Source organism: Ambystoma mexicanum, chromosome 10, assembly GCF_040938575.1.
Source record: "Ambystoma mexicanum isolate Mex_15411 chromosome 10, UKY_AmexF1_1, whole genome shotgun sequence".
In the NCBI taxonomy this organism is placed as follows: domain Eukaryota; kingdom Metazoa; phylum Chordata; class Amphibia; order Caudata; family Ambystomatidae; genus Ambystoma; species Ambystoma mexicanum.
The window spans coordinates 1,358,642,263-1,358,670,023 of NC_090932.1; the positions used below are offsets into that span (position 1 = coordinate 1,358,642,263).

At 40.3% G+C, this 27,761-nt stretch overlaps 1 protein-coding gene across 2 annotated transcripts in view; it reads right to left on the reverse strand.

Moving 5' to 3' along the window:
- The window catches only part of SEZ6L (seizure related 6 homolog like), a 1,952,755-nt gene that overhangs the window by 324,971 nt on the left and 1,600,023 nt on the right, over positions 1-27,761 (reverse strand). For both annotated transcript variants that reach the window (XM_069619379.1, XM_069619378.1), the window contains exon 11: positions 7,354-7,548. In XM_069619379.1, coding sequence (XP_069475480.1) covers positions 7,354-7,548 — 195 coding nt within the window. The remainder of the gene's footprint in view (positions 1-7,353; positions 7,549-27,761) is intronic.

Sequence of the window (27,761 nt, forward strand, 5' to 3'; positions counted from 1 at the left end):
CCACACAACATCCAGAAGATACCAGATCCAACACTTAGACTTTAAAACTTTTAAACCCACAAACTGAGAACTCTTCTCAGCAGGCCTCAGCATACAGCAAACCTAACAGCGGTAGCAGCATCCAGGAGCCGTGCAGATCAGCGCTGTGTCCAGAGAAAGCTGTGCAGAAAGATCCAGGAGCTGTGCACAGACGCTGTACCCAGAGATCCAGGAGCCGGGCCAGAAGCAGTGTCAGACCAGATCAGCAGAGCAGAGACCAGACGCTGTGCGCAGAGACCGTCCGGGGCGAAACCAGAACCAAAGCCATCTTGACCTGATCCGTGAGACCTAGACCTTCCAAATACATTGTGAGTACAGCTAGGACGGTGTGAAACCAAATCTCTTAGTTTCCAGTGATATAATTCAATCTATTTAATCTAAGTAGAACTGCCTCCTAACTGTCACTTGTCAATTCTGCAGCCGCATAGCTGTCACCTGTCATTTTTAAAAGCTGTCACCTGTCAATTTGAGTTACTTTAAATTCGAAAAACGACCTTTACAAAATTTTTCAGATCTTTGGAACCGTTTGGGCTAGAAACTAGCTGTAACTTTCCTCTGAAAGCTTAGAATCTCAGCTCCTCATACTTTTGCCGTAATCGCGATTCACGCATTTGCAAATTTTGCCGCGATTTGCGATTTCAGCTGATTTCCCTCACGTGTGAAAAGCGGCAGCTTCCTTGCTTTACTTTGCCAAAAACTCGGTTAACCTGCTAGTTACTCCTAGAGCATTGTTAAAGTGATCCTGAACTCATATAAAGTAGCTATCACTCACCCTGAACCTCCTAAAGGGAATAAAAAGCATTTTCAGCATATTTCTCACTACATTGTCACCATATTCAAAGCATTTTGCCTGTGTTTCAAAACTCCTATCTGTTGTATAAGCTGCTGGGGGGAATTGAACTGAATTCTATTTGATTGCATTCCTAAGAACTGTGTGCTCTCATCTTCATCTCCTTACATTGCATAAAGGGGGGGTGAATTGTGCAAGAAAGTGATTACATTGTCTTTTGCTGAAATCCTATCAAGTTATTTTCTGTACTGCATTTTCATTCCACATTGCATCTATTTGAAACCATAAAAGTATTGTTGCTGTCGTATCCATCCTATACCCACTCATCATTGATTATAAAGAAGTGTGCTAGTGCCAGACTATCCATTATTGATTACTGCTCAGATTAAGTGTGATATTCAATTATTAATTCATTATAAAAGTGATATATATATATATATATATATATATATATATATATATATATATATATATATATATATATATATATGTTGTTTAAATTCTCAAATAAACCTTTTAAACTTGCAAAACAGAACTACTTCTTGGCTCAGTGGGGTCAGGGGGATTCCAAGAGAGGGGTGTTATATAGGGGTAGTCATCCAGAACTCATGAACTGTACATAAAGATACATCAATAAGGGTTTCCATTCAGTATCCCAGACTAGGCATTGACTTAGCTGTAGTGTTGAATTGAATCCTTTTACACACTCTTCATGGGCAAATATGCATGATTCGCGAAAAAGAACAACCCACTGTGGACAAGTCCCTAGAAGTTCAACTTAATATGGGAAGGCGAAAAGTGGAAAAAACGTTTTAATTTTAGTTTTTACCTGAAAGCACACTTTTACACTTCAGGGCAAGTAAACGATTTTTGGAGACAAATGCTTAAAAAAGTGTAATTTGTCCCTGGAGATTTGCTCATGTCCCAGCCAGACTTATACTAGGTTGAATAAGAGGTAGATTAGCATAGGAGCACGTGCCTTGCTGTTTTCTTATGCATCTGGATGCTCCACCTAAGTGTGGAGGTTTGTCTCTCAGGTACATTGCCTTGCCATTGCTAGATCTCTAGCCGTTTTGCATAAGCATAGATAGGGTTCACTTAAGTTCACCACCGTACTGCCCATTCATTTGTAGTTAAATGCAGTTGTGAAAATTGCACGTATGGTTGCAAATGCCCTGATTCCATGTTTATGAATCAGACTCAATTTGGGACAGACACAATTTGTACATTTTTCCGGCTGAAAACATGTTTGCTGCTGTAAAATGCTTTGTGAATCGCATCCTCAGTGAGTAGCTGACCATTAGAACAACACACCATTTGTTGATAGTGAACAGCACGGTTGCTGAATCAGCTAAGGCTTGACACACATGCTTTGTACTCATGTGTGAAGTTCTGTACAAACATTGTTTGCGTTTCGGTAAATGGCTCGAGATGACCTTTACGCTGACGCTCCATTACACAGGCCAGGCCCTCGGTATTTACGGTAGCATATTTCCCTTGAGCGTGGGGTCAAATGCCATTGGATGATGAACAAGCATTGCACAGACAGGTCCAATTTCGAAAAGGCTGGTGCACGTACGTGAAATGGGATTTTAGCTCACCGAACTCTTTTAATCCTAGATGCTAAGATTCTCGGAGCAAAGGCCTGCCCAGACGCCCACAACAAGAGGGAGAGTGGAACACAGTATGCGGCATTGACACATACTGATTGTTTAGAAAGGAATCTGAACTGGGCAGAACCATCTAAATAGGCAATACACAACAAAGAGCATTGCCAGACTCCCCAGATCCTTGCTACATGCTTTGTTTTTAGTTAAAGGCATTTGGTCACGCTCATGCAATGGCCGGAGTGAGCGTTATGAAGTAGTGTGTTGTGTTGAGTTTGACTTTCATTTGTAATCTGATGGCTTTTATTATAGAGAATGAGTTCTTGTTGAGGAATTGTTGTTGGAACCTTTATTTCAACGTTCTTTGTATACATGATAAAGGTTTGGTAACGTCCCAAGATGTGGCCTGGGGTTCAGGTGTTGCCAAAATAGTTGCTTATCAAGTTTAATGACGTTTCATGAAAAAGGTCAGGACAATGAATTCGTAATGCCTCAGCTGCAGCATTATAATGTATACGCATGTGCACATATACATATAAATATGATGGTACCAGTTACATTTTGGCCACATTAAGCTTGTTCACAGATTTAAACATGTACACGACGCAAACCACATATGTATCCACAAATGTGTAGCAAATGAAGTAGTACAGTCTGAGACACCATATAAATAAGGAATGCCTTGTTTTTGTCACCATAAGTGTCTCATTTATACATGATGATAATTACTGTTGCACCCCTTTTTTGATTGAGATCGTCCATGTGCATCAGGGGGCATCGGTGAGGAGTAAATGGATTCTTTTGTGAGGCGAGTGACTTCTGGTTATCACTTACCTTTCACCCCAGACTGTCAGAGAAAGGGCTAAAGTGAGAGCTACCAGCTAGCAGCTGTCAGAATAGCCCAACAAAGCCTGACTACGGGTTTTATTTTATTTATTTATTGAGTATTTATAATGCGCATATGCAGCAAAATGGTGTTTCAAGGCACATCAAGGCAAGGGAAGGGTAGGTATAGGGAAAAAAAACAATATATTTGCTTTCTACTAGCTCTTGAAACATTCAGACCGTGCAAGTGCTGCAACAAGAATGCAGGGGACGGGGGCGGGGGGAGGTGAAGGCTGGGGAGAACTGTGAAGAAGACAAAACAATGCAATAGCATTCCTACTAGGTCGTGAGACAATTCAGAGCGTGCAAGTGCAGTAATAGAATTGAGGGCAGAGGGGGAGGAGGGGAAGTGAAGGTAGGGATTAACAGGGAAGAAGACAAACAATGACGTTCCTACTAGGTCGTAAGACATTTCAGAGCGTGCAAGTGCAGTAACAGAATTTAGGGCAGAGGGGGAAGAGGGGAAGTGAAGGTAGGGATTAACAGGGATGAAGACAAACAATGACATTCCTACTAGGTCGTGAGACATTTCGGAGCATGCAAGTGCAGTAACAGAATGAGGGGAGAGGGGGAGGAGGATAAGTGCAGGACAGGGAGGAGAGGGTAATGCTCAGGTGGGAGGGAGAAGGGTTCATTAAGAGCAAGTGAACAATTGCCCTTCTGAGAAGAGGGTGAACAAGGTAGTGCTTGAAGGGAAGCAGGAGACAGTGGCAAGGAGTGATCACAGAATCCGCTGAGGCTGGAGCAATGGAGACAATGTTGTCCTTGGAAGTACTGGAGGAGCAGGGGAACACCTGCTTGAATGAAACTCTCACAGAGAGGAGCCATGCAGAGATCTCACCAGGTGAAGTGGGAGAGAAGGAGGGAAGAGGATAGGGGGACCAAGGGAGACTTGAGAGCGGGTGAGGGACAAGCATGACGCCAACTTCAACAAAACAGCAATGCAACCATCTAGATTCAAGTATCCAGAATAAAGTGAAAAGCCTAGATTTCAACATGCAACAGAAAAGCAAAAACACCTACATGCGAGTTTTCCAGAAAGAGGGAAAAACCATAGGTTTCAACGTATAGCAGAAAAGCAAAACACCTAGATGTGAGTTTCATGGATAGAGGGAAAACCCAAGGTTTTAACATATTGCAGAAAAGCAAAAAAATGTAGGTGGGAGTTTCATGGATAGAGGGAAACCCCTAGGTTTCAACATAGAGCAGGAAAGTAAACACACCTAGATTCAAGTTTCCTGGATAGAGGGAAACAGTAGGCAGCCAATGGGGAGAAGTGGGAGAGCTATGGGGCGGCAAACAGAACAACAGTGAAGCGGGAAGGGGAGAGGGGAGACGAGTGCATGGCTGCACAAAAAAGAAGAAGAAAGCAGGCAAGGAAAGGAAAAGTTGAACTAATGGGGATTGGGGGTACACAGGAGGAAAGGGACCATACTCATCTGCACTCCAGATCAACAATGGAATGCAGGGGAGGCACAGATGGACAACACTCACAGTAGCGAGGTTTAGTTTAGTTTAGTTTCTTTATTTATTTATACCGCGCGCCGAACCCTGAGGTAACTGAGCGCCGAGGTAGGCAGTCAATGGGGGTGGCTATGGGTGACAAACAGAAGAACAATGAAGCAGGAAGGGGAGAGGGGAGATGAGCGTGGGGGCACACGAACAAAGAAGAAGAAAGCAGGCAAGGGAAGGAAAAGTTTAACTAATGGGGTTTAGGGAACACATGCGGAAGGGTACCCCACTCACCTGCACTATGGATCAACAACAGAGTGCAGCGGTTGGTTAGGGAGAGAACCCGAAAAAAGCCTTCTCATCAGAAACCCAGATTTTCACTGGTCTGTGATTTACACAGTAATTCAGCCAGCAAAGAAGAGGTCTGGTTCAGGTTAAATGACAATGAGCCCCGGTGTTAATGTGTAACCTGTGATGACCTCAGATGACCTGAATTAATAAAATGAATACATTTCTTACAGAAAAGTCAAACATTAGAATATGCATTTAGAATGAGAATCTGGGATCACTTATTCTTCCTAATGCTCGGAGTAACTGATTCTCTAAAGCCACAAAGTGTAGAACAGCTCCTGCAAAAAATCCATCCTGTGAATTTATAAAATGGGCCCCTCTAGATTAGCAGGTCAGATGATGAACCGATTCAGAAAAAACAAAACTGATAAAACAGTGATTCTGTGAAGAAATCACTGAGATCTGCTGTCTAGGAATTCATTCACCCTGACACAATGATTTGATTGGGATCCAGTAAATAATATGAAATAAAATAGAATAAAACAAAAATCCCTTCTAAAACATGACTGTAATCTGATGAAAAGAATAACATCGCTCCGCGTTTAAGAAAGCATTTAATGCCTAAGTGGGCGGATAGAAGTTGTACTTACCAGAAAAAAATGTTGTCTTTGTATTTTATTTATTTATATAGCGCACCTGGCCCTGAGGCATCCGGGCGCATCACTTAAGTTACATGACAGACTGAAAAGCATAACATACAAAATAATATACAGAAGAGTGAGGAAACATAAATTACAGTCATATAAGATACTATATGGTCTGATGAGCAGAAGGCGGTGTTAAGCAGGTCACAGAGCACAGGTAGTGGCTAAAGGGCATATTAGTGCCGCGGATGGTCTTGGGCAGACAGCCATGCTTTAGCCTTCCTCTTGAAGGCAGGGTACGAAGGTTCAGCTCTAAGAGTTTTTGTGAATTCCACAGTTTCGCAGCAAGGACAGGGAAGCTGACCCCCCCTGATCGTTGTAGCTTAAAGAGAGGTATGGAGAGGCAATTGGCCTGGGCAGTTCTGAGAGGTTAGTAGGAAGAAGTGTGGTAAGCAAGTCTGCCTGCCTGGTTGTCCATGCATAGCAAGTTTTGAGAATATTAGTGCAATCTTCATCTCCACCTCGTAGAGATTTCTATGTTACTTTATTCCCTCACAAACCTGTAGGAATGTGTTTCTCGCTCACTGAAACCATTATCCCCTCTTCTGTGCCCCTCTGTGCTGAATTGCATAAAAACTATAAGATTAACATGTATGTAGTTTTAACACCACAGTAGTCATTCATTTTATGGGAATACATTGGAAGCTATCACCCTCACTAATTGACTCAACATGGGGTTTTTGTGTCAAATTAATTATGTTAAGCCCGGTATTCTTCCTACGCATGCTTGGCTTGGTAAAACCAGGCATGGTGGTGTTATGCTACACATGATTAAATAGGTACTGATACACAGAGTAGTTACTATGAGTAACTCTGACTTACTTCTTGCTTTAAATAAATTAGGAGTAAGTCAGAGTTATCCATAGTAACTTTTGTGAATCGAAAACCCCTCTGCAAGAGTAAATCAAGGGTATGTCATAGTTACTCAGATGAACTTCTTTGGGAATCGGCCTCATGGGCCTCATTATGAGTTTGCCTGCATTCCAACAGTATTTCACCAAACTCTGTAACCGTTACCCCTATTTGATCTTGCACGTTAACCACCCGCTTAGCAGCAGAATTATAAAGTTAATAACCCATTTTCGATGTCTATAAGAGAACGTTGGGGGATTTGGCTGCTTGCCATGTTTACCTTTCAAGGAGGTTAGTCTTCCACAAAATCGGAATTTGACTTGAGGTAATAATCAGAGTATTTCCGTTATTGCCCAAAAAAGTGGCGGCTACAAAATTAAGACCAAAGATTTACAACACTCATAATGAGGTCTATAGTTTAATTCCCAGTAAAGAGAAAAGGAAAAATATTAAATTTATTTTCAATTATTTTTCATACAAATTTGTTCATTAAATATAAATGTCGATTTAGATTTAAATGTGCCTATGTTCACGATAGACACATATGCACATATACACATATCACAGCGCAGGTTTTAATTTTGAGGTCCTTATCGTATTTCTGGTTTATTTGATTTGTGTTTATGAGTCAAAACATTTTTCAAATAAAACATTTGAAATTCAACCTTGCGCATATGCACCATTTCTTATTCGATTACAAGTGCACGTTTAAACAACACTGCAAGGGACTTACTTTTCTCACAAAAAGGAGGGTCGCTGCTCCAGCTGAGATCCCACTGGCAAGTTAGGGTGTCACTGTTAACAATGTCATATCCCGGGTCACACTGATAGGTGATTTTGGCTCCTCGGATCAGCTCTGTGTGGGAAGTCGTCTTCCATCCATTTTGAATCTCCGGCAAGTCTGAGCAGGAATCATTCCGAGACACCTCTTAGAAGAAGGGAAGACAGCAAGTACATTTAGGACATTTTACCAGTGTGCCAAAACAAGGTCAGCAAATCATGATAACAGGTAACACCCTCACTGAGAAAATAAACTCATGGGCCACCTGCTATTAACGGACAACACTGAACTCCTCATCATTCACAATTCATTACTCTCTTTTTTATGAAATGGGCTTTTTTTGGCTTATTTATAATTGTGTTCACTTTTGCACAGACACTACAATTAACAGTACGTTTTCTAGATATTCACATTAATTAAATTAACTAATGCTGTATTCATTGGATTACAATAGAGCTTTTTGCTCATTTCCAACCTGATTCAGTAATTGTCAGTTAATGCCTGTAATTTCTTGATGGCTCTCACTGATTTCCATTCTTCACTCTTTGAGTAATTTTCCCTTCCTGAATTCACAATGCGAATCTAAACCGTCTGTACAGAGTTTCCCTCGGTTTCATCCTTTGCATTTCCCCAAAGTCTTGGGTCGTTCTGGAGCTCAGTGGCTTGTAATGGACCCATTGGGCCTCATTCCGACTTTGGCTGCCTCCAAAATCGGGTCCGGGTTCCCTGAATGGGGAATTACCGGGCCATTCCGAGTTTGGAGGGCCCGGTAATTCCTCCTTCAGGGAACCCGGGGGCCCGGACCTTCCCCATTTCCATTTGAGCCCCCATAGGGCATAGGGTAAAACCAGACGTCCACATCGGGTCCGCGAGGGAACCTCGTAATATTGCGGAATGGGTTTAACGGCGCCGGCACCATTAGCAGTGCCGTTAAACGCATTCCGCAATAGTTATAATGAGGCCCATTGTCTCCCACAGAGGAATACCTAGGGCACGGAATGTCAGAGCAGCAAAACTGGCGTGACAGAATCAATCTTTGGTGAGGCCATTTCGAGTGCCTACAAAAGAGGAGACCCCAAGTTGGGAACCCTATTTTTGCTTAAGTAATGTGCAAGGCTATTAATGTAAATCACACTGTACTACTTCAGGGCAACTCCAGGAACAAACAATAGTTCAAACATTACCCTGAGATCAGTGCAATTGATGGTACACGGTCTGCTTGTGACGTTCAGCGGGCTGATACCTTCCTCACTAACCACGCGGAAGGCAAATACGTGGTCTGGGTTCCATACATCAAAACAACACAGAATCTCGGGGAGGAATATTTTTAGCCTCAATGTTTCTTATTTAATCAAATTATGTGACACCGTAATCTCCTACAAGAATCTCTCAGCTACTGAAATTTCAAAGAATGTAACCTTTTTTTTTGTTTCCAAATAGACTGCATTCATTTTAGAAAAATACATATATAATTGTATTTCAACTTTTAAAGCAACTCAGGAACACATAAAAAAGGGCAACAGAGAAACTCATACATTGGCACACTTCTGTTGAGGGCATTCTATATATTGTGTTAATGTATACGTATATTTGTATTTTGTTTGCCCATCTATATGTGTTCCTGTTTGTAGAGAGTGGTTGATTGATTCATTGGGGAAAGTCATGTATTCCACTATTTGATTAAACAAGAAAGATTGAGGTGAGAAATATTCCTTCCTGCCCTTCCTAATTTTGAGAAATGCATTCATCTAACATCCAGGGAGAGTAGGTTTGCCCTTGGTTTGAGTATTGGATTCTATTTATGACAGAGAAGAATGGGGTCGGGGGAATACAGGAGGAAGGGGATCCCACTCACCTGCACACCACAACTATGCCATTGTGGTAGTCTTCTCCGTACACAAAGCAACTATCTGTTAACATGTCTGCCAGTTTTCATGAATATCATAGACATTCTGAAGCTATATATAGCTATAAGGACCTGTCTCTAACTGCAGTGATCTAGGCAACAGGAATGCATCGAGGGACAATCAGGTGACACCAGCAAGTGGAGACTAGAGAGAAGATCAGTACTTTATTGAACTACATAACATAAATAGCAGGGTAACCATGGTATTTTGAAACACGAAAGGGACCATGATAATACACTGTTTCATTTGAGAACCTACGGCTGGGTGCAATTTACTATTGTGTTGTGTAATCATAGCAAGCAAGTCTCTATTATAGAAAGGCAAATTGATTATAACCACATTGCCATTCATTACATGTGTGCCAAATGATAACGCTGAAACTGCTATGGAAGGGTTCACATCTGTCTCCAGCGGCAGTGATATTTTGCTAGTCCATTGACAAATGTTAATCCAATAGCAGCAAATGACCTTGAATCATCCGAAAAAAGGAGGATATGAGAGCCAAGGTGTTCAGACTGCCATGGAACGCAAGGATCAGCGAGTATTTAAGATCCACTTCTGCTCTAGAGAGGATTGTATTGTTTAATCCACCCTGTAGAGAACAGTGCAGTTGAAACAGCTACTTCTAAATCAGAGAACTGGAAAGTCAGAAACTGTTGAAGATGAACTTCACATTGTTTTAACGAATATGTGCCAATGAAAACTAGCTTTTCAATATAACCATATATCACTAGAAGTAATGTTATGCCTTACTAGCTGTGCAGCTAATGACGACCAATCAAATTCATGAAATTGCAACTGTATTGCATTTCTCTACTGTCAGCACATTACTCTGATTACATAACAGCAACACTCCTCACTGCATAGAGTCGTCTAAGTTTAGGATGAACAAATAACATACGAAAGGATATACAGTAACATTTTAATGACTATTCATATAGCACATGGCTCAAACCCATTTGTTATTAAACACGTGACCAGTAGTTGTTATTATACAGATCACTTTGACCTTCGGAAGATGAAAGGCTAACCCACTGATGTCTGTTTCGGTGCTTTTAGCCCACTGCTTTATATTGCCACTTTGAAAATAAAGTACTAACCAGGTTATATTTTTAAAAATGAGTACAATAAGAAAAAGAATACGGGTATTTTAAGCCGGTCAAGTGGCACAGCGAGTACAGCGCTCGCTTTGACATCTATGCAGAGCTTGCTAACACAAGTTCGAATCCTGGTTGGGCCAAACTCATCCTTTCATCCTTCCGAGGTCGATAAATGAGCACCACACACCATGGGTAATAATAAGCAGCGCTCAGATAGTAGTGCTATATAAATGCCAAATTATTATTATTCATGTATTTTTCATTGTCCTCAAGGCATTGCCTAGCTTTAGTGCTAACGATCTGTCTCCAGCAGTTGTGAGATTTCATTAGTTTATTGATAAATGTTACAGCATTACCAGCCAATAGCCTTGAATCCTAGAAATGGGGAATATGGGAGCCAGGGTGTTAACCTGGCATTGATTGCAATAATCAGAGAGTATTTAAGATCAGGAACATCACTTCCCCAAAATGCCATGGGTAGCAGAAGTGACATCAAACACCCCCATTTTACTTTTGACCCAGGTGACATCACATGGTATAACATTTAATCCTGATGTCATCATCTGAATCAGACATGAGACTTTTTAGTTACCATGCACATTTTTACTAGGGTGATGCCTGGATATGCCATGGAGGGGGGCATGTTATGTGACACAGGTTGAACAAGTAGAACCAACATAGGCCAGGGGTACTGCCATGCATATGCCACTAAAGCCTCTTATGGCCATTTATTGACAACGTATACCAATTATTGCTGCACATTTCAGGTCAAATATTCATATGCCAAGTAAAGCCCCACATTCACAGGTGATGCCATCATACAGTCTGAATAATGTAGCCTCAGAGGATACAGCTAGCCCATGTCTATAATAGCTGCACAGCCAATGTTTGGTCACAATATGCAAGTTACACCCTTAGAACTCTGTCTGACTACTCCGTTTTTAGGAGAGCCTTGAAAATACACATTTGTTTAATCAGTCTTTTTCTTTCTGCTAATCTGTTGCTTTTAGTTTTCTGTGCCTGCCCCACTTGCTCCTGCTAGCGCCTAGACGCCCTTTTGGGCCTTGGTTAGCGCTTTATAAATCGTAAATAAATAAATATATATATCCAGCTGCTTGTTTCATATGCCAAGTGCATCCCCAGATGTCCAGTAATGCCAGTAATGTGGTTAATGCCCCTTACAACTGGTATGGGATAAGGTCAGAGGAATAGCCAACTGACACAAACCCTCAAACACTGTAATAAGTAACAAAGAACCGTTTATTTCTTCTTTTTATCACCAACAAATGTTCATCTTAATGTCAAGTTCATAGAAGCACTATCTATCAATCAACATTTTAATATAAACGTTCATAAAAAACAAACTGAAAGGGCACCCATGGCACTTCAATGTGTTTCAGTCGCTACATGATTCCTCATCTGGAGCACCAAGATGCTAAGCCCACAGCTTTGTTCTCTTATATGGCTCTGTGACCATAAATGCTGTTAACCATACATTTCTGAGTTATTTGGTGAGTGACATATACGGTAGAGTAGACCTTGCTATGATTCACACCTGTGACCTGCAGAACACACATGCATACCAGCATTGAGCACTTAGCTCACTGACCTAACTTGTCAACTATTTCTTCTTCAACGTGAATACCACAGCATTTGGTAATGCAGTTGCTCTGGTGGTTACATGTCTTATTAACATAACACTTATATTCCCACTGTGTCTAAGTACTGTAATTATTTATTTATTTATGTATTACATTTATATAGCGCCCAGGCAGCCAAGGGGCATTGTGGCGCTGTTACTTGTAACGAATTTAGTTACAGGTACAGGTACAGGTTGTGCCATGGGTTACAGTAAGGCAGCATCCTGTGTTAAGCGATCAGGAGTATCATACACCATAATACCTCATACACCATAGTACATCATACATGTAAGTCATGAGAGTTTAAACATGTGTAGGTTGGTTAGGTGAACAAGGTAGTTTTCATGGCTTTGCGGAAAGCAATTAATGGGGGTTCAGATCGCAGAGAGGTGGGAAGGGTGCTCCAGTGTAAAGCAGCAAGGTCGGGGAAACTGGCGCCACCTGCTCTAGCTCTTTTTACCCTGGGTACAGAGAGCATATTGGCATAGGGTGTCCTGGTGGGTCTTGTGGAGGCGGCAGGGTGGATTCTCTGGGATAGGTACGCTGGGGCTGAGAGGTGGATGCATTTGTGGGTGATGCTTAACGCTTTGAATAAGATCCTTTCCTTTATGGGGAGCCAGTGGGACGCTTTTCTGGCAGCAGTGATGTGCTCTCTCTTGGCAATGCCTTGAGCAGCACGCAGGGCGCTGTTCTGGATTACTTGCAGCTTATCGAGGTTTTTGTTAGAGGTCCCTAGGAATTATGTCATAGCCCACTAGTAAACCTGATTATAGTAGTGCTATATTTTATTTTAAAAAGGACTGGAGGGAACAAGAGAGGGTGATGGGTAGATATCCTGATAAATGTTTCGAACTGCACACCATTATGTGTCGCAATTGGATAGCGCAGGGTGCTAAAAGCTCATCTCTGACATGTGTCAGCCTGCACTTTCCTGTTCATATTTCAGCAGGGCCGAATCAGCCCTTCATCTTTCTAAGGTTGATACACTAAATACTATTATCTTTTAAAGTAATGACACCTATTTATACAGCGCTTAAAATCAGAAGGCATTATGAGTCAGACATGAAGTGCTATAAATCGTAATATGATATAAAATCTAGGCCACATTAAGTTTAAAACACGCAGTATATTTTTGCACAAAGTAATAGGCCATAGAAAAATATAACAAACAAGTTGACTCTTAATAAGTAGCTCTTCACCTGGAACATCCAGTCTTTCTGGCTCATGCAGACAAATACTAGTCTTCAGTCTTGCCGCTGCGAATATGGCACATTGGAGAAAGCCAAACTTCATGGTGTGATTTCCAAAAAAAAGCAGGTTCTAAGAACCCTCATTATGTTTGTTTTCACACTGCCAGGAGTGGCTGGTGAATTTTGTCATTTGTGGGGCATAAATATTTGCAACAAATTTGCAAGAGCAACCAAGCGTAGCAAGAGAGCCTCAATCAACCAAGGATGGTACGTGGGGCTTGGGGCTCTCCCCCGAGCAAATATTTTGAATAATAGGATAAAATGGTGCATTATACAGCACACTGTCTGTTTGAAGCCAGCTAGTTTGCAATTGGTTTAGTAGCATAATTCATGAACAAATCCATTAGATGCAAGTCACCAACAGTGATCAGGAGCATTTCCCAATGTATTTTTAGGATGCCTTTCCCCACAATATATTCAAGTATAAAAAACATTTTCGCACTGCCTGTGCCCATAGATGTCCATGCTGACTGCCTCTGACGACACCCATAGATGACAGTATTCCCATATAAGAACATACATATGTTGCGGATAATGCCAGTCATCATACCAAAAGAAAACATGTCTAATCTGGCTCCGCCATCACATGCCAGTACCTGCACTTAGGAACATCCATTGGCTTTGCCATTAAAAATGCCATACCACAATAAGCAAATATGTTTCAACCTGCTGCTCCCATGCAGGCCAGGCCAGACACACAATAACACTTATATTATTCATTTTATCACAGTTGATCCATACAAAATGCGATGCCATAGTAAAATATTATAGCTAGACTGGCTGCACCAAAATGCCAGTCTAGTCATGTAATAATGCTTATCATGCCTGCTTTATCAAAGATGCCCAGTATAAAAATGGTATGCCACAGTAAGAAATTGCTAGACTGATTGCATCAAAATTCAAGCGTAGCCACGTAATAACACATACCATGCATGTTTTATGACATTTTGGTGTAGTAAGTCTGCCCATTTCTTACTGTGGCACCACATTCTTTTACTGGCCTTCTATGCCCAGTAAAACATGTAATGCCACAGTACCACAGTAAGATATGACAGGGCTGAAGCATTCTAGCCATGTAATAACACTTATCATGCTTGCTTTCTAAAGCAAGCATGATAAGTGTTATTATGTGGCTAGACTGCCATTTTGATAGCGATTTCTTACTGTGGCATGAGATTCTTTACTGGCCATCCCTGAAACTGTATAATATATGCCCAGTAAAAAATATCATGCCACAATGACTAATGGCTGGACTGATAGTATCAAAAGCCAGTTTAGCCATTTAATAACGTTTATCATGTAAGCTCTGTCATTCTTTTCAAGCAAGCATGATAAGTGCTGTTATGTTTCTCGACTGATATTTTGGTGTAGTAAGTCTTGCCATTGCTTACTGTGACATGACATTTTTTACTAGTCATCTATGACCAGCCAAACATGTCATGCCACAGTAAGAAATGGCTACTGTGATTTCACCAAAATGCATTCTAGCCACATAATAACACTTATCACGCTTGCTTTTTCATGCTTTTAAAGCAAGCATGCTAAGTGTCATTACGTGGTTAGACTGGCAATTTGGTGAAGTGAATCTAGCCATTTCTTACTGTGGTATGAGATTTTTTTACTGCCCGTTTATGATACTTTATCGAAGATTCCCAGTAAAAAATGTCATGCCATAGTAAGAAATGGCTAGGCTGATTGCATCAAAATGCCAGTCTAGCCACGTAACAACACTCATCATGCTTGCTTTATCATGCTTTGAAAGCAATCATGATAAGTGGTATTACAGGTCTAGGTTGCCAGTATGGTGTAGAAAGCCTAACCATTCCTTACTGTGACATAATAGATGCACAGTTAAAAAAGTCATGCCACAGTAAGAAATTGCAAGACTGATACATGCTAGCCACATAATAACACTTACAATGCTTGATTCATCATACTTTTAAAACAAGCATAACAAGTGTTATTATGTGGCTAGAATGCCATTTTGGTGTAGTAAGTCTAGCCATTTCTTACTTTGGCATGGCGTTTTTTACTGGCCATCTTTTAACCTGTACCAACAAGGCCGAAACATGTCTGCGGTTGCTTGTGTTTCTGTGCAGAGGGGACCTGGCCTAGCAGTTCGGTCTGGGCTGCTACCATTGGTGGCGGCAGCTGACTGATTTGCATATGGCTGGACCCCTTTTGCAATGGCGCAGACGGGCTAAAAAACGGTGGTGTGGAAGGTTGCCCAGAGCAATGCCAGTGGTTCAGATTCATTTGAAACCTTCCACCCATCACTTTTGTGGTTACACTCAAAATGCCATCCTCACCACGTAATATAATAACAATCATCATGCATGCTTTATCATGCTTTGAAAGCAAGCATGATAAGTGTTATTATATGTCTAGAGTGGCATTTTGGTGTAGTAAATCTAGCCAATTTCTACTGTGGCATGACATTTTTACTGGCCATCTATGCCTAGTAAAACATGTCATGCAACAGTTACAAATGACACTGATCATGCTTGCTTTATCATGCTTTTAAAGCAAGCCTGATGTGTTATTACACACCTAGACTGGGATTTTAGTGTAGTAGGTCTAGCAATTTCTTGCTGTGGCATGACATTTTTTACTGCCCAGCTATGATAGATGTCCAATAAAAAAACATCATGCCACAGTAGGAGATGGCTTGACGAATTGCATCAAAATACCAGTCTAACCACATAATAACACTCATCAGGCTTGCTTTATCATGCTTTCACTGCAAGCCTGATGAGTGTTATGACACGGCTAGAATACATTTTCATGCAATCTGTCTAGCCATTTCTTAGTGTGACATGACATTTTTTACTGGGCTTCTATGATACAGCTGAACAATTAATCTTAAGAACAATGAATATCTCGTCATCAAACAAGCAGAGAAAGGGGGTGCAATTGTCTTATAAAATCAACCTAGTTATATCAATGAATGTATGAGACAGCTATGTGATTTATCAGGTTATTTACCCATTGACATCGATCCGTCTGTCTCCTTAGCACATGCCATCAAAGATAGGGTGCAATAAGAGGTAGAACCAGAGGGTATTTTTTTTGCAACATGAAGCAACATTTCTTACACAACCATCAACAACCATAGCTGTCTTTTAGCTCCCCAAAATTCACAAAAGTCTTGTAAATCCTCCAGAAAGGCCCATTGTCTCGGATGTTGGTTCAGTGCTGGAACCGTTGTCTCGATTTGCCAATGTATTCTTTAAACAACATATCTTTGGGTTGAGATCTTATATCAAGGATGCAGTGCACATCATAACTTTGGTGAGGGAGCTATGTTTGACAGCTGTACTCATTTCCCTCTGATATAGAATTCCTAAACACTTGTATCCCGCATGCAGAAGCCCTGAATTGCTAAGAACACACCTTGACCTTCAACATTCCCAGTTGGATAGTCACACATGTGAGTTCATTGTATGGTTCACATAAATTACCCTATTCAAAACGTCTTTCAATTTGATAAGAAGTTATTCAAAACAGATTACGGGCATCACAATGGGCTCTACTGTAGAACCAAGTGTGGCCAATTCATACGTAGTGAAATTTGAAAACAAAATGTCTCTACACTACTGTGAACTCTTTTGTAAATAACATCTGCGGTTTTTAAACGTTATATAGATGAAGTCTTCATCATTTGGAAGGGCACAAAGTCAAATGCAGTAATAGCAAAAATCCAGCCTAGTAATGGAACAGTGATATCAGCTCAGGATATGTCACGTTTCTGAACATCACCATCTATACAGAAGGTCAAGTCCTAAGTGCCAGGGACGAGTATGCTCGTTCTTTTTGCAAGGACTTGCATACTAGCCTGCCAGTTAAGGGGTTAAAGTAGTTCCATGCATTAAAAGCATGGCTAGAAATTCATTGCTTAGGTACGGCAGCTTTCACCCCCACTTCTGAAGGGATAACCTAACATATGGGCAGTTTTTATGACGATATAGGAACAGCACTAATAGATCATTCTTTGAGCGGCACTCCACTGAAATGTTCCAAAGTTTTACGGATAGAAATCATCCGAAGAAATGAATTCTGGAATGCAAAAAAAAGCATCCAGCAATAATCGGGAAGCACTTTTAGAGCACCAAACGACGGATAACAACAGTGATCGTTTGGTTTGTGTGAACACTTCCTCTAATATTTCTTTCAAGAATAAGAGGTTAATTCTCAAATATTGGAGTATTCTCGAAAATGGTCCCTCGAATTTAGCAAAACCCATGTTCGCTTATAAGCACAGTCAGAATTTAAGAGATCAACTGGTTCACACCAATCTCAAACCACTGGCTATTCCAAATAATCCCACCTTAACAGAATTGTGACACAAGTAAGGTTTTGTATGTCATTGCTTGTCCACGCAAAAACTGTAAATTAGCATGTCAATGAGAAAGTTGAAAACCAGGATTTGCCAGCATCAGAAACTGCAATTTCTCGGCACCTAAGGTCAATCATTTCAACGAATTGGGTCACAATGAAGCAGACTTTATATTGTCGATTCTGACGTCCATGGTGGGAGGACAAGAAATTGAAAGGAAGCAGTTCCAACTGGAACGCAGACTTATCTTTAAAACACATTCCCACATACTGTACATTACATTGATCAAATCATTTTGACGTATTGCCAACTACAGATGTTAATCCTCTTGCTCTCAATCAGCAAATGGTCAGCTCACCCGTTCAACATGATGGATTTCATCGTGCCTTTGTTGTGGTGCTATTTATCATCTCCTGTTTCACATCTGCGACATTATACACTGTGTCTATAATCAAGTGCACATATTTTCATCCTTTTCTCTCCTATCACACTTGGTTTGTTTCGTTGTTAATATTCTTCGCAATGTTCTTAATTCAGTACTAATTGTGGTGTCCCACATTGCAACGGCACGCTTTTTACAAGTGGCGCATGCCAGTGGTTTTGTCAACTTGCAATCATGCTTTTGTGCACCGGTAACAGTGAATGGCTTTTGGAGTTCCTTAATGTACTTCAGCGTCTCTGCGCAACACATTAAGTAAGTGGTGACTGTTTTTACTGCCTATATAGTGAGCGATTTGTGTTGCATGAGCCCACTTATTTGACCGAGTTAGGTGAGTGTTACAAATGCCTCTTGTTGGCTCTCTCTAATCTGTACATTCATTTCTTTTTTTTGTTCACCGTTTTTAATTTGGGCATTTTTTGATTTTTGTTTACTATTACTCTTATAGCATTGAGGCCTATTGATGAGGCGCTTTATAACGTACTGTTTTAGTGTCATTCCTCAACTGTAGAAGTTAGTAAGAGAAATTGTTTACTCTTTCTTACAACTTTGAAACTAGTGGGAGGTTGCTTTTACTATCACTCCTCTCACTGCTATTTTCACAGGTACCTGGTCGTCAATCTGTACACCACACTATTTTTGTTGTCCCTGAGAAAGATCCCTAAAAACGTTTTTTTATGGTATTGAAACAAGTCATGTCAGGCATTGTTGGGTCTGAGAATTTGAACATAAAATATTGCTGTTGTAATTTTTCCACCCTGTGTTTCACATACAAATATATTGGTAGTGCAAATTGCAGTATGGTCAAGAAGCATAAAAAAGACTGTATATGAAAAAACAACTATCCATACTATTAGTAGATGAACATCTAAGTGCTCATCTACACCACAATCTACGTTCTTATGCCACACACACCTATGCTACATTCTCTTAAAAAATACGCTAGTATTACAAGAAACACTCACAATTGATAATCACGTAACATAAAAAACCCAAAGTCTAAAAACTGCAGAAATAGCAAAGCTAAAGTAACATATTAAACTGTATTAATATATTAAATAATTATTATATTAAACTCAAATATCATGGTACTTTTAACTCACCCACACATTTAAAAGCATACAATATTACCATCACATTATAGCAAATTCACACATAAAAAGAAGTCATTGTACAAAACGTAACATCATTTAAAAGTACATTAAATGTAGACCTATAATATGTTAAACAGTATTTTTGTAATGCAAAATTGCTACATAATAGCACACTTAAAATGTAATATACACTAGCATAATTCCTCAAAGAAATTGCAATTATAAAAATACACATACTACTTTAAAGAAGGCATTTACATATACAACAATATCAATTACCAAGGTTAATGTCATTATTGTAAATACACATATTTTTTCTAAACAATAAACATAACCGTATAAAAATAAAACATAAACTAAGCACCTAAAAAAGTATTCAAATATCATATGTCGTGAAAGCTTAGTATCTTTTACTTCTACAAATAACAATAGACATACAAAATGTATAGTCATTACACTATGCTTAAAAAAAATACAATATGTGTGGTAAATTAAATGCAATAAATAATGTAAACTGTAAATAATACCGAAACAGCACATATGTGATAGACAATGAAACATAAATAAAAACAGTTTAAAATGTTCATTAATAACAAATATTCAGGCAGCACACATCACTTTCACTCTAAGGCATTTGAGAGCAAAACCAAAATATTTCAAACCAAAAACTGGGTGAGTTAAGGTTACCATGAGTTTTTATTTTAATATATATTTTTTAAATGTATTTATAAATGTTATTATGTTGTTACCTTAACATTATTATTTCTGATGTTTGTGTACTTTAAGATTTTGTTGGTTTAAACTTAACTCTTTTTAATTGTTTTTCTTAAAATAATATGCATGGATAAATATAGTGAACCAAATGCATTTATAAGACAAAAGGAAAACCACAGGAGCAATTAACCAACTTGCCATTTATTTCCTTATAGTTTTGTAGCTTACTCAGTGTGATTACACGGCCATGGTTGTAAATTTGGTGAGAATCCGTCCAGTAGTTTTCTTTAAAATAACCAAAAAATGTGTCTAAAAAAATTAGTGATATCTATGTCTGCTCCGCAGTCACACTTCCCTGTTCGTTCCGCAGACAAGATACGGACATGTGACACGTTCACAGATTGGATGTTGAAGAGCGTGAAGTGCGTCAGATTGTTTCGATGCGCCCGCCATCTTTCATTCGTGTTTTGGTGTATGCGGCCATCGCAGCTAAATTATATAAAACAACACAACATTGTACTTGTTAAACTTATGAAATACTGTCTCGGAAGGTGAGTGTTAATGAGGCTGGGATGGGATGTGGCAGCAGGAAGTCAAAAAGTGGTGTTTTTTGTCACCAAAGTCATACGGTAAATTGAAAGTTGTTGCTCAATATAATGTCTGTAAAGTACAGGCAAAGAATTACTGTGTCTGTGTTACAATGTATTTAAAATAATATTGCAATCAGACTGCCACCCTAGAGTTTGAAATCTGAGGCAGCCACCTGCAGTGTTTGATGGAAACAGCGGGTCTGCAAGTTTATGGGAGTACCAGTTCTCATGAATGCATTGGGACATGTTGTTGCAAAGTCAGAATGTATTTGGATTCTGAGTGAAGGTCACTTGCTTTGCTTTTTTGTTTGCGAGCTCAGTAGGCCCGCGCATCCGACTGAACCCATAAGGGTCAATTGTTTTTTGACCTTGAGCGAAAGGGAAAATTCAGTAAGAATGCAAGGTGTGAAAGTTTGCAAAAAAGACCATTTGATAAGGTTATGCATTCAAAACGTTTGTAAGGCACATGTAATATCAGTTCATGAAGAATCTTTGGTGCAAGCGCATTGCTGTCTGAGTTTCACAAAGACAATGGAGATGGTCAATATCGTGTAAATTTGCTTTTGACGACTGTACACCGGAACGAGATTTAATTTTTTATTACCTGAACATTAATTTTGGCAATGTAACTGAAGTATTATCTTTCTGTGTAGTTGTCATTTTTTTTTAGTTATGGAGAGTGCAGATTCTCGGTGTTTGTAGGCTATCACTAGATTCATCCATGTTCAATGCTAATATTTCTTTAAAATGTCATGAATGACCACATCGATTTGTGTTTTAGTTTCCACTTTCTTTTTGTCTTTTTTTAAATTGTTTGCTAAAGGTTGGGTATTGATCCGTATTTTCTGTTATGTTTTCCAAGTAGCTACATTCTGCCTTACTGCGATTGCCATGGATTCCAGATGCCAAGTGATGGATTTTTTGCATGCCAGATGCACGTACTTGTGACCGGCTGCCTAACCGTGAGTGTTTTGTGGGACGATCGCGCAGGACCCATTTGTCCGTACGCTGCAGTGGCAATTAGGAGTAACATAACATCTTTTATGGTGGCCAGGCCCAAGTTCATGCCGACGTCCTGGAATTCACTGTGCGACCGAAGCGGTTGCTTTATCAAAAACAAATACTTTGTGTATGGGAAAAGAACAATGTGTGCCTCACGATTAACATTTTCGACGACGACTGAAGAAACAAGTTACAATTTGATTGAACATGTGAATAGTCCGATGGTCTCGGATAGTTTATTGTGAAATAAAAGTACTTTAAAAATTGTAAAGTGTTAATGTTTTGTTTTAACAAACAGTTTATTATTTTAAAATGTGACGTGCTTCGTTGTAAGTCGCTGTGTGTTAATTTTCAGGTTCTGCGTCATGGCACATAGGTGCTTATGGGCGCATTTGGCTACGCTGGAGAGGAACGTCATCCAAAAAAGGTGTAGAATATCATTAGGGTTGGTTATGTGACAATCAGGGGTGGCCCATATGATTTAGTGACGTCAGGGCACTTTATGTTAGGCAGATGCAGCAATGGACAAGACTAGTGATTGCAAATGATTTTACAAAGTTTGTAGGAATTTTGTGCACACCTAATATGACAAATTATTTGTGAATTCTTTTGACAGTTTTGAGAAAAAAAAACGTGGGTGGATTTACAGTAAATTTGCATAAGGCTGATTGGCAACGACCGAAAAGCATGGTGTTGGAGATGTGGGAGTGTTTTCGTATTTTACAAGTGTCATAATATAGTTTAACAAATAGCTATATACCTTTACTGACTGAGGGGTAGGCTGCAGCCATGGGGAGTAGGAAGAATGTCAGGGTCATGGTATAAGGTCATGATCCGCACAATGTGGCTACTGGGCATGACCAGAAGGGAGAAAAGATAGGATTAAAGTGGACATATCCACCTGGGACTGGCTTTGTGGTAAAGTTTTTTCACATTAGGATACATTTGAAAGGGAAGAAAAAAGTGCTTGTGGTAATATGTTAACAGGGTTTCCTTTTTGCTTTTTGCAGGCTGCCATGTTAAGCGAAGAGGGGCCCTGCATGGAACACCCGCCTTCCCTTTCTATGGTGGCCATCTTGGAAAAGGATTTTGTTTCCTAAACCGGGACGCCACAGGCTTCCCGGTTTAGGATGAAAAATCCTCTTTTATCTAGCATGGGTTACTGCTTTGGAAAAGTAGATTGTTAATGGCATCCATCCCCCATTTTAGGGGTGGAAGGGGGGTAGTGATCCAGAGATCTCGTTATGTACTCTCGCTTCGATTGCTCTGATAACCTGGCCTGCTGGCCCTTTATTCAACGTTCCAGTCCCTGGAATGGAGGATGAACGCTACAATATTCCCATTAGCATAACACAAACTGCAAATAGAAATGTTGGAAAATCTTATTGCGTCTATGTACTTTACTGAGAAATATAAAGTAGATGGAGTCTATGCGATTTATTTTTAGTTATATTTTTTAACTGTGAAAGGTGGTTCTTAAAGGAACATTTATTTTGTTTACGGATGGCTTTTTTTGGGAGGACAGCTAATAACGAAAGTTGCGGATGTAAATGAGCAAAGAGGCACCAGGCAGTAATATGGAGGGGTAGGTGGACGGGTGAAAATGTTGTTCGTGTGTTATTTGTAAGGTAGGGGCAGTGTTTCTCATGCTCCTTCAATACAGTAGTGGTGCTGTTTCTTGGGGAGGAGGAATGGCCTTAGCTCATGTCATTTTCAGATAAATAGTGCTTTTGCTAAAATGATGTACTGTGTACTAGATTGTTAATGGCTGAGTACGAATAGATGTTGGAGCTGTGCAAGGGAAATGTTGAAGTTGCAAGTTCCAACATCAGTAAAAAATGTAGTTCCCCACTCTCCACGAGGCATGGATCTTATTCTTAAGTGTGTGCGGGTTCTCGGACACGTCACCATGCTGTGCGCCAGCATATGGTCATGTGGCATTCTCCGGAAGGTGTGCAATGAAGTCAGATGTGCGTTTACATTATGGTTACGTGCCACTACTAGAAACCTATGAACTTCATTAAAAAAACGTTGTTAAAGGGACGTTATGGTTAAGTTGCGCTACTAAAAACCTATCAAATTCAGTAAAAAAAACTTTGTTAAAGGGACATTATGGTTAAGTTGCGCTACTAAAAATCTATGAAATTCACTAAAAAACTTTGTTAACAGGACGTTATGGTTCCAAGTAAAACCGAAAAACCCTTGAAATTTGCCAGTTATGCTAAGCTAAGCAACCATAACTCGCGCCGCCACTGTGCACTGCTAAGACTAACACCCAGGACATCAAAGATGACATCACAAATGTCATTGATGACATCACTGATGACATCTCATGTGCATTTACTTTTCATGAAAACTCTGTAGAAGGGATTCTTATTATAATGTTGACCAAAATGTGCCAAGGATCATTGGAATAAATATCAAGTGCTAATTAGTGCATTAAGAAATGCATTGATATGAATAGCATTCTATTATGAAATTCTATCCAGTATACTAAGCTACTCATGTAGAAACATAGGCATTGTGTGCAGCATACATGATGGAGGTGCAATATTCATAATCTTGCCATGTTGAATAGTGAAATGATAACTGTTTTCTTATTAGAGTTTTGCGTACTGTGAAACATGTGATAGGTAGGTAATAAAACCCACTAACTACATAAATGCATTATTATAGACAAAACACAAAGATACAACAACACATACAAATATGAGTATATACAAGGAAATTGAAGTAAGGAAAAAAGCAGCAGTAGTAGCAGAAAGTGTTCATAACCTAACTGATTACCTTTTATGCAGAGACATGATTGCTCTGTTTCAAAGCTGCTACTTACCCTATGCATATGTATCACATGATTTGACTGGACCCTAAGGGAATTACTGTAAGAACATACTTGAAGGATAAGTCTACAAATATAGTGCCTTTTCAATTTTTAATTCCTGACTGTTACTGAAGAAAACCATATGGCATAGATATGTCAGTAAAGGTAAAAAGGGGGAGCCAGACATGTGATGTCATCAGTGATGTCATCAATGACATTTATGATGTCATATTTGATGTCCTTGGTGTTAATCTTAGCAGTGCACAGTGGTGGTGCGAGTTATGGTTGCTTAGCTTATCCTAACTGGCGAATATCAAGGGTTTTTCGGTTTTACTTGGAACCATAACATCCCGTTAACGTTTTTTTTAGTGAATTTCATAGGTTTTTAGTAGTGCAACTTAACAATAACGTCCCTTTAACAAAGTTTTTTTTTACTGAATATATATCTGTATAATGTGTTATCAACAGAGTGCTTGTTTTGTGGTGTTAGACACACTGCATTAGTAGGGACTGGCTGAAGAAGGGGGAGGAGGTAGAGGTAATTCACCATATTCCGAGGATAATATTTGAACTCAGATGTTTACTCTTATTTAATTGGAAGTAACACATCTGCCCTTCCACAACTCCTGACATTTTGCCATTTGCAGCATTTTCTCATTAAGGTTTTCTAGTGGATTTCTTCATGCACATTGACCATCTGATTTAATAGATTATAAATATTTGTTCTGTTGGGAATATTATGCACAAATGAGGCAACAGCAGACGTTAGTCTCAGTTCTTTTTATTAATAGGTTTTTCTCACTGCCAATCTATGTGCCTCAGCAGCCAGGTATGATTCGTGTGTTAAAAAGACAGACTTTACAAATATGTAGGCTTTTCATTGGAAGGGATTGTAAACATATACCTTTGTATTGTTTGTAGAATTAGCCCTGATGATGGGCGGAAGTCTGGAATACATTGGCTTCCGATTCTGACACTTCAATTGTAAAGAAGTCACTGCATGAATTATTAAAGGATGTCACTGAGAAAACAAAAAGTGTATCTACAATGTGTTTACTTATTATTGTAATTTATACGGAATGCAGTCGTTTCCACTACAAGGTTAGTCATCAGATCTGATGGTGAATATCATCTTAGTGTTTTCATAGCAATTCAGTCACTGCCAGTTTTATCACACACTGCCATACTTGTAATGAGGGTCATTGTTTTCAGAGAATTTACAAAAAATATACAAGCTCACTGTGTTCCTTCATGAAACAGCTTACCCCCATATCTGTTCTTGCTCATTTCATGTGGCACTTTTGCATTTTGATTTTACTCTATGAGAACATCTTGGTATCATTCACTTTGACAGCTTTTAATTTATTTATTTATTTGCATTTGTAAAGCGCTCACACAGCCTGCGGGCATTGAGGCGCTGTTCCAGGGAGTGTTTGTTTTTTTTGTTGCATAATTGTTTTTTTTTTTTCTTAGTTGCGTATTTATCACGCGCTTAAATACCCATGGGTTTCTAAGCACGGACCCGGGGATCGAACCTGTCTTGCTTCGTGTCGTTTTGCTTCCGAAGCAGGCACCTTGCCACTGAGCTGTCCTCCCGGGACTAGGGATTAACAGACGTTAATGAGAGCGAGATCTATGTCTCATTTAATACTGTTACCTGCGGCAGGTGGGGGTTATGATTATCTTTGGCTTTACCTTACCAGCTGCAGATGTGTGGTGGTGTGGCAGCTGGCACAGATCTCAGCAGTGCTGCTCTTAGTTAATGATATGAACTCTACACAGAGCAATGTCTGTTCATGGAGCTCTGGTTCTGCCTAACCAGCTTCTGGTGGTTCAAGGTACGACAGATGGTATAGTCTCAGCATTGCTGTTCTTAGTTAATGATCTTAACCATCAACCAGCAGGTGGTCAATATTACCTCTGGTTCTACCTTACCAAGACCTTGCAGACAACGCAGAGCAACACAAGTTTGAATCCTGGTCCCACGCTTAGAGACCGTTCTCGATATTAAGCTGTCAGGTACGTCAACCTCTATCTCAGATTCTGACTTCCCACTCACTTCCTCACTTGAGGATTCGGTCACAGGTGTTTTCGTTTTCTTCCTTTCTCTCACTATTGATTTCTTTTTATGCAGATATGGTCGGCCGCGGTACGACGCCACAATGGTTACCGGAATAAATCCGGAAACCAGAGGCCCCGGATCCGCAGCCACCAGAAAGGGGAAAAAGCCGCTCGGGCAAAAAACCCCAATGTATCTTCAGAGATCGAGGCGATAACTCCAGGAGTGCAGGCAAGTGGAATCGAACTTTGCTACACCTTAAGCGCAGAGAAAGGGGTGTAGCTTAGGAGGTAGAATGCAATTCCTCGTGAAAACTAAAGAGAGAAGAAAAGGATCCCAGAGAACTTTGGGCAAGGTTGAAGCTGGCGCAGCAAGAAGAGCGCCAAAAAGAGGGGGAAGACAAGGAGAAACGGGGAGCCAGAGAGGAAAGGAGAAAGAGAGGCAGTACCTGAGGAGGAGGGCTGAGAGCCGAGGGAAAACATCCAACAGAGCGCAGGCAACAAAGTGGAAAGAAACACAGTTGCAACGCGCTCTCTGCTGGCTGGAAACAACTGAAAAAGCTGGCGGCGGCCATGATGGAAAGAAACACTAGACCGCTGAAAGCGTTGCGGTCTAACGTAATGGAGCAATTCTATGGCGGCTGCATCGCCATCGGTCCCATACCCTCACATAGAAGGGACGCGTGACATAAGCATGCAATAAAAGATCAATAAATTAATTTATAAGCTGCAGATGTGTGTCGGTGTGGCAGCTGGCCCAGGTCCCAGCAGTGCTGCTCTTAGTTAATGATCTGAACCCCACACAGAGCAGTGTCTTTCCATGCTCTGCCTAACCAGTTTGTGGTGTGTCAAGGTACGACAGATGGTATGGTCTCAGCAGTGCTGTTCTTAGTTTATGATAAGAACTTCCCCTACCCTGCAGCTCTGGTACTCCCTTACCAATTGCTAGTGTGTGGAGGCATGGCAGCTGTTCCATGTGTCAGCAAGCAGTGCTGCTCAAACCCACTGCTCTGCTTCTGCCTTACCAGTTGCTAGTGTGTATAGGTCTTGAAAATTGTTGGTTCAGAACTGCCTTACCTAGGACATGTGCATTGCAGTTGGGCGAATGCTTGTCTCTGCTCCAAGGCACTTTATGATCTCACAGCAGCCTTTATACCAAGTGCACATCAGGTATGTGCACTTTTAACCTTGAGTCAGGAAAGAAGGTATCCATCGATACTCTTTCAAAGAGAGTGGGTGACCAGTAACAGTGATCTGTCTTCAACATAAGGTTGGGTAAAGAGGGCCAGCATTTGGAAAATTAAGTAACCACCTGTTGCGGCCTCACCACACGCTACCATAACCAGCACTTAACTTGGACATGTATGTCTAGAAAGTCACTCTTGCAGCAGGGGCTTCCATCACAAGAG